Raw genomic sequence first — 6667 nt, forward strand, 5'->3', positions numbered from 1 at the left:
TTCCTTCAGGCATTTACACACCCAGGTTACCCTGTCTACAACTTCCAACGTCACGCCCTGCAGTTCTCTTACTGATCTGTCACCATGTTACCTGCTGTTTATTTACTTATCTCATTGGCAGCCTTCACTCTGGCCCCATGAGCACAGAGGTTCTGTCCGCTTATTCATCCCCAGTGTCTGGGATGGTGCTGGGCACAAACCTTCAATCACGGAGTCAGAGCTGATGTTTCCCTAAACTCATTCTCATACCACCTTGGCCATTTGGCCTTGGCCTTTTACTACCTGCACCATCGCTGACTTCACAGTGTCTTTGAAATGAACCGGTCTAATCATAAACACATCTATTTGCAAATAAAATTTACCATCCCTGTATTGTTAAACCAGCATCACCAGCAGCAACAGGTCACAACGAAAGTAAAATACAGTGAGAACAAAACAGTAACGGATTCTACCTATTCTGACTACAAGTTGATGACTAGGACCAGAAGGCCTCTTTCTCAGTTGACAAGGGACTGACAGAAGATGACGTTAGCCCCGAACAGACCGTCCCTGACATAATGAGATGTATTTTAAAAAGAGTGGGAAAGGGAGCACTTTCCTCACTGTGCGATCGAGTTATCCAGGGGCACGCCCAGCAACCATCTGAAACCACCTGCCATTATCAACTCCAGACTCTGAGCATCACTGCAGGCAGGTGACGAGAGGACGGCCCAAACCCCTTTCAGAAGGGGGAGGATGGCTGGCGTAGGGTACAAGGCTTCGGGAAGGAGACCCCAGATCACACAAGGCTGGGGAGGGCCTGTGGGTCCCCCCAGTGAAACAGAAACAAGACGTAACCTCTCAGGTCCAACAGGGGCTTGGGAGCAACACCCAGGACAATGGTCAGCAAGACAATTGTTCTCACATGGAGCTGTCCCCCCCCCCCCTCCAGAATTTGCTTGGCTAGTGACTGAACCCTGCCCTCCTCAGTGCCAGACCAGGGAGTGGGGAAGCAGTCAGCTGCTCTGGCTGTCACTGCTCCATGTGGTCAGGACCCCTGATTCTCTTAGCACATGTTCAACGTACCTTGTGGGTTCTGCCCCCCAACAGCTGACCCTCCTCAGGGCCTACAGTATGGAACAGACTATTTGACACTCCCAGTACGAGCATACCCTAAGGCAGGGCCAAGAGCGGTCACACCTTCCTGCCTCCTCTGCGTCCCACGTGTAAAAACCTCGAGTCCAGCACTAGAGCTGTGAGTGAGGTTAGCAAGCCTGGCCAGCTCTCAGTGAACAATGAAATGCAAAGCAAGTTTCATAGTCGTGCCGACCAGGTAAACCTCCACGTGAGCGCCTGTTAAAGAGCTGGGCCCGGCCTCTGCCACACCAGCAGACGTGAGCTTCTTAGCTGAACCAACAGCTTACGCGTGCCGGCCTCAGAGTTCTTGGTGTCCCGCGCTTCTCTGCCAGGTTGACTTAGAAGTGCCTTTGATCACTTCATCGAAGGGAATGCCTTTAATGATTAAAAACGCACTTAGAGGACTCCCTCTCGTTGGCGGAGGATAACCACCAGAGACTCTCTCTCTCTGTTTCAGAGGCCCCCTTCCCCAGGAAACTCCGCAATGACTCACCAGGTACCATGCCTCCAGCGTCGCGGCTCATGTGTGTTGCACTTGGTTTCCACTTCCGTTCTGCCCTCCCGCCCTCCCAGTCCCTGCGACCCCCTTTTTTGGCCCTCACGAACCTCCATGGGATTCCTGCAAAATCTGAAGGCCTGGATGTCTTAGTTCAAAACTCTTTTTATCATAGCCAAGATCAGTACAACAAGACTTAATCTCTTGACCCGTCTTCCTTCCCTACTTCTGCTTGGGCATCTGACACGGCACCAAATGTGTCCTCGTCACCGTGTGTTGACGAGCGCTTAAGAGGCTGCGTGTGTGTCACTCGGATTGTTGGTACCTGCATACGTGGGCCTCTCTCACACGTGGCAGTAGGACACTTGGCTGTGCTGTCCTCCTCCGTCTGGTTAAGACGCTGCACTGAGCGGGTATGACACTTCTACAGCCTGGGCCCTTTCGTGGAGAAGGGCCTCAAATCTGGTCCACAAATAACAATTCACGAGCACAGGTTCACGGGAACCACAGCCCGGCCTCTGGTTGTCCCCACGGCCGGGCTTTCATACGCATGTCTGCGAAAGAAATGGGCTCTCACTGTGCGTTCTACAGTCGCTGGGGCCGCATGAGCCTTGAGCAAGGCCTGGCTGATAACGGCACTTTCCGCACGCTAGGACACGTGCTGGCCACTGCGCAGCCAAGCATGGTCCGGACGGAGCCTTTTCCAGGGGTCTTGCGAGCCTGTATACACAGCAGGGGATGGACGGGACACCCGAGACTCGAGGAAGGACACAGGGCCCTTCACAGGACAGAGTTAAGAGGCCTCGACTTGTGTGGGAGTCTACCAGCTTTTCACACGTGACGTTAGGCAACCAGGGCCTGGTTTTCCTCTCATCTTCCTTGAGAGGCCAAGCAGGCCCTGGCTTGTGTCCCTCTTCTCTTTTGGAGAAGTAGCTGTCGCTACCCCAAGACTTAAAGCTGGATGAGGGACTGGCAGGAGCTCTAGGAAGAGTGCACGGCCTCTAGAACACGGCTTTCTGAGCAGCGCTCCTGCCAGCTCAGGCTGGACGGTGGGACCCACTAGCCGATGGGAAAGTGAGTCCTTGCAAATCAGTGCTTCTGCTCTGGTGCTGGATCCCACCATGCCACTAGTGCCTGGAAGAAGTTCTCGAAGTCTGTGAATAGAAGCCAGACTCTCCAGGATCAGACACTTGAAGAAAATCTTTAGAAGGGTTCCCTTACTTCCTGTGACTGATGTAGCCAGTGCCCACCTCGGCCTTGGATTTGAAGCCAGTTCCTTCAGGAAGGGTACCTGAACCGGAAGACAGGCTCACGGGACTGGTGGCAGAGCAGGGGGCTAACAGTGACCCGGGACATGATTTACGTCTTAGATCAAAGGAACACATTTACACCTCAGCTCTTGTAGCTTGCAAATCCACACTGTCTCGGGAGGCCAAGAGTGCCGGGAGCCTGGAAGGGTAGGGGAGACGGTTTCCCAACCCCAGGCTGTCCCACCGAGTTTTGAACCAGGAGGATTAGAAGCGGGAGAGACACGTGGAAGCTACTCTCCTTTCTGTCCTGTCCTCCGAGACCCTGCTTTCAGACCCAGGTGCTTGGAAAGCACAGCGCTAAAGACTTTTTAAAAGGTCACTTCTAGAGAGGGTGATGGAAAGTTAGTTCCAAGGGCACAGGGCGCTTCTGAGCTTCCCTCTGATGTGAGTGAAGCTGGCCTGAGTCTTGAGCTGGGAGTGGCTACAACTTTAAGTATTCATCCCTGATCGTGGCCCCTCAGAAAGTATCATTCTGTGAACCTAGGCGGGTTTTCCCAGCCCGGGTTTCTCCCACCCTCAGACCCCAGAAGGCTCACGTTGGGACTCCCCTTCTCAGTGTTCAGGATGTTCTGGGCCTTCCTTTTGCCTCCAATCTTACCTCTCTGAGTTGTCTCTTTGGACTAAAGAATCTCTAACTGGGATGGGCTCTCCCTCATAGCTTTCAAAAGTCCAGCCTCTGCGTGGCGAAGCGGGTCATTTTTTATGACAAACATTCTGCATTCCTCTTAGGCATCCTAAAATGAGTTAAGACCTGTCTTCTGATTCAGGTCAAACAGGGCCAGATCACCAGAGTCAAATACGATTATTTGTTGTCCCAGAAAACACAGCAAACATTTCTTTCCTGGAGAGGACGCTGAGTGCTGGTTATCTGACTTCTCCTGCCACCTGCCTGCCCTCCTAACCAAAGCCACACTGCAGGTGACCTAGGCACACCCTGGCAGGAACTCAGGGCATCCGGCACTCCAGAGATGGGAGCCATAAGCACACAGAGAAAGGGGTATCCTACCAGCTAAAGCTAAAATACACCTTAGATTAACATGTCTAGCTTACTTTTCTAACAAATATTCATTGGGCACCTATTATACGCCATGCACGGTGCCTGTGTGGTGAGTAAAAATCAGCAAGATCTCTGTCCTGGGAGAACTCACACCGAGAATTCTCTCAAACAAGCAGGGGACCCTGCATTGCTTTAGCCAGACAGAGCGCACACCTCTGGCATCCGCACAGTGACCTCTTTGCCTCAATGCTGCCTTTGATGCTCATTTCCACCTTCTTCCGGTTGAGAACCTAAAACCCTCCCCTTTGTTCCCTTCTGAAGGCAAGGGGGTACAAAATGAGAACACGTTCTCCTTCACACCTGCTCCACAGGGTATGAATAACCCCACGGGAATGTGTCAGCCCCCGCTTGATTCGTTTTTTTCTTCTTTTCCAAATAAAAGACCACAGAAGAGAATCCTGTGGGCCATCAGATGACCAAGCCCAATTTTTTTTTTTTTTTGAGAGAGGTGTGGGGTGGGGGTGGGGGTGGGTTGGAGAGAGAGAGAGAGGGAGAAGATCTTAAGCAGATTCCATGCTCAGTGTGGGGCCTGATGTGGGGCTCGATCCACTACCCGGGATCATGACCTGAACAGCTATCAAGAGTCAGAGGCTCAACTCACTGAGCCACCCAGGTGCCCACACCTTCCTTTTTTTTTTTTTTTTTTTAAAGCTGATTCTCTTGCTTTGAAAAATCTACTTTCTTCCCATTCCAGCTCATTAAACGTTACCACACCTTGAGATAGGTCAGCCCTTGACTTTAACCTGAATATTTTCATTTCATTTCAGTTTGTCTGTGTTTGTTTTCTGTCCCTTTAAAAGCCTCTTCCAATCTCAAGGGGGGGCTTTCTGTACTAAAGAAACGTGTATTCTTTTAAAACCCACAGGCGAGGAAACGAGCCCTCCTTTGTTCCCTCTAGAAGGTCTGGAGGACGTCGAGTTATTGAAAACGCCGAGGGATCTGATGAGGAAATGGACGCTCGCGATGCGGACTTCAATGGAACCAAAGCCAGTGAATAAACAACTTGCGAAAAGCAGAACAAAACCAAACCCAGTGGACTCTGCTTAGCACTGTTTAAATCCATTTTCAAATCCCAAATGTCACAGACACCCCTCACAACGAATATAAAAACCACCACCCTGCGTCCAGGGTATCGATGGAGTTTTGAATGCTGTACCAAACGAGAAAAACCCAAGAAGCGACACAGACACCCCCGCTCCCCCCATCAGTGAATTGTGCAGAAATCTTGAGTTTTTAGGAAAATAGAACCACAGTAACTGATCACTGGCATCTTAGTTTACATGAAACGGGGAGAAAGTCACCAAAATGGGTGCCACTGCCTCCCGCTCCCAAGCCATTCCCTAGCCTGTCTACCCTTCCAACGTCTCGAGTGGGCCCCTGTTTGAGTTCTTTCCCCTCTTGGTTACCGCACGTCAGATGCACACAGTTCACCGAGACCAAGTGCCTTCGGTAGTCACATGAATTCAAAAGGAGACGCTGCTCCAGCGGGATGAGAGCAAGAATGTTACACTGTTTTATATGCACCCCGACTGTATTTAAGGACACCTTCACTAATAAAAGGTTATAAATCACTGGAGTGCAGTCGGCTCTTCTGTTGTTTTCTACGGAGTGAAAGAATGGGGTGTGTTCTTGCTTAATCCTTACGATGACCCTGGGAAGCCAGTGTTCATAAATGGGGAATCTGAGGCCTGGGGAGGGGAAATAAATTATCTGAGATCCCACAGCTGGCCAAAAAAAAAAAAAAAAAAAAACCCAACAGCAAGCGAGCAAGCACAGGTGTCACATGAGTCTGTGTGAGAGGACTTCTCCAAGCAGAGGCAGGCAGCTCCAGGCCCAGAAGTAGGAACTTGACCATGAAGAACATCCTTATCAATCAAAACTCATACGTACATACTGTGAGGGATATAGGATATCCTCGAATTAAAAAAATTTTTTTTAAATGTTTATTTTTGAGAGACACAGATCAAGAGCAGGGGAAGGGCAGGGAGACACAGAATCCGAAGCGGGCTCCAGGCTCCAAGCTGTCAGCACAGAGCCCGACGTGGGGCTCGAACTCCTAAACTGCAAGATCATGACCTGAGCCGAAGTTGGACATTCAACCGACTGAGCCACCCACGCGCCCCAAGATATCCTTGAATTTCAAAAACGTAAGACTTGATCCAGCAGGGATCGACAAACTTTTTTTTTTTTTTTTGAGAGCGAGAGTGAGGGAACATTAGTGCTTGAGCAGAGAAGGTGCACAAGTGGGGGGGAGCGAGAGAGAATTCCAAGCAGGCTCCTCACTCAATGCAGAGCCTGATGCAGGAGTTGATCCCATTAACTCTGGGATCACGACCTGAGCTGAAATCAAGAGTCAGACGCTCAACCCCGAGCCACCCAGGCACCCCAAACTTTTTTAAACAAACTTTTCCTGTAAAGGCTGAGAGTCAATATTTTAGGCTACATGTGTTCTCTGTCACGTGTTCATCTTTCCGTTTTTGTTTTCCCCTTTAAAAACATAAAAACCATTGTTACTACGGGGGCCATGCAAAACCAGGCCGTGCATCCTCTCCTTACAGAAGTTCTATTCCACACAAATTGATTCCACCCACTGATTCCGTAGAGGTCAAATAGATTTGAGAAGAGACATGGCAATGGAAGAACTCAAGCCAATAGCCAAACGTGAACCTACCCTCAACAATACACAAA

At 50.3% G+C, this 6667-nt stretch overlaps 1 protein-coding gene across 4 annotated transcripts in view; it reads left to right on the forward strand.

The window, feature by feature from the left end:
• The window catches only part of MYH11 (myosin heavy chain 11), a 126017-nt gene extending 120467 nt beyond the window's left edge, over positions 1-5550 (forward strand). For 2 of the 4 annotated variants that reach the window (XM_047838897.1, XM_047838898.1), the window contains 2 exons: positions 1574-1612; positions 4845-4981. In XM_047838897.1, coding sequence (XP_047694853.1) covers positions 1574-1604 — 31 coding nt within the window. In that variant the 3' untranslated portion in view covers positions 1605-1612; positions 4845-4981. Of the gene's footprint in view, positions 1-1573; positions 1613-4844 lie in introns of all 4 variants that reach the window. The other 2 variants (XM_047838895.1, XM_047838896.1) reach the window with 1 other exon arrangement.
• Positions 5551-6667: the final 1117 nt, after the last annotated feature.

This window comes from Prionailurus viverrinus, chromosome E3 (genome assembly GCF_022837055.1).
Source record: "Prionailurus viverrinus isolate Anna chromosome E3, UM_Priviv_1.0, whole genome shotgun sequence".
Taxonomy (NCBI): domain Eukaryota; kingdom Metazoa; phylum Chordata; class Mammalia; order Carnivora; family Felidae; genus Prionailurus; species Prionailurus viverrinus.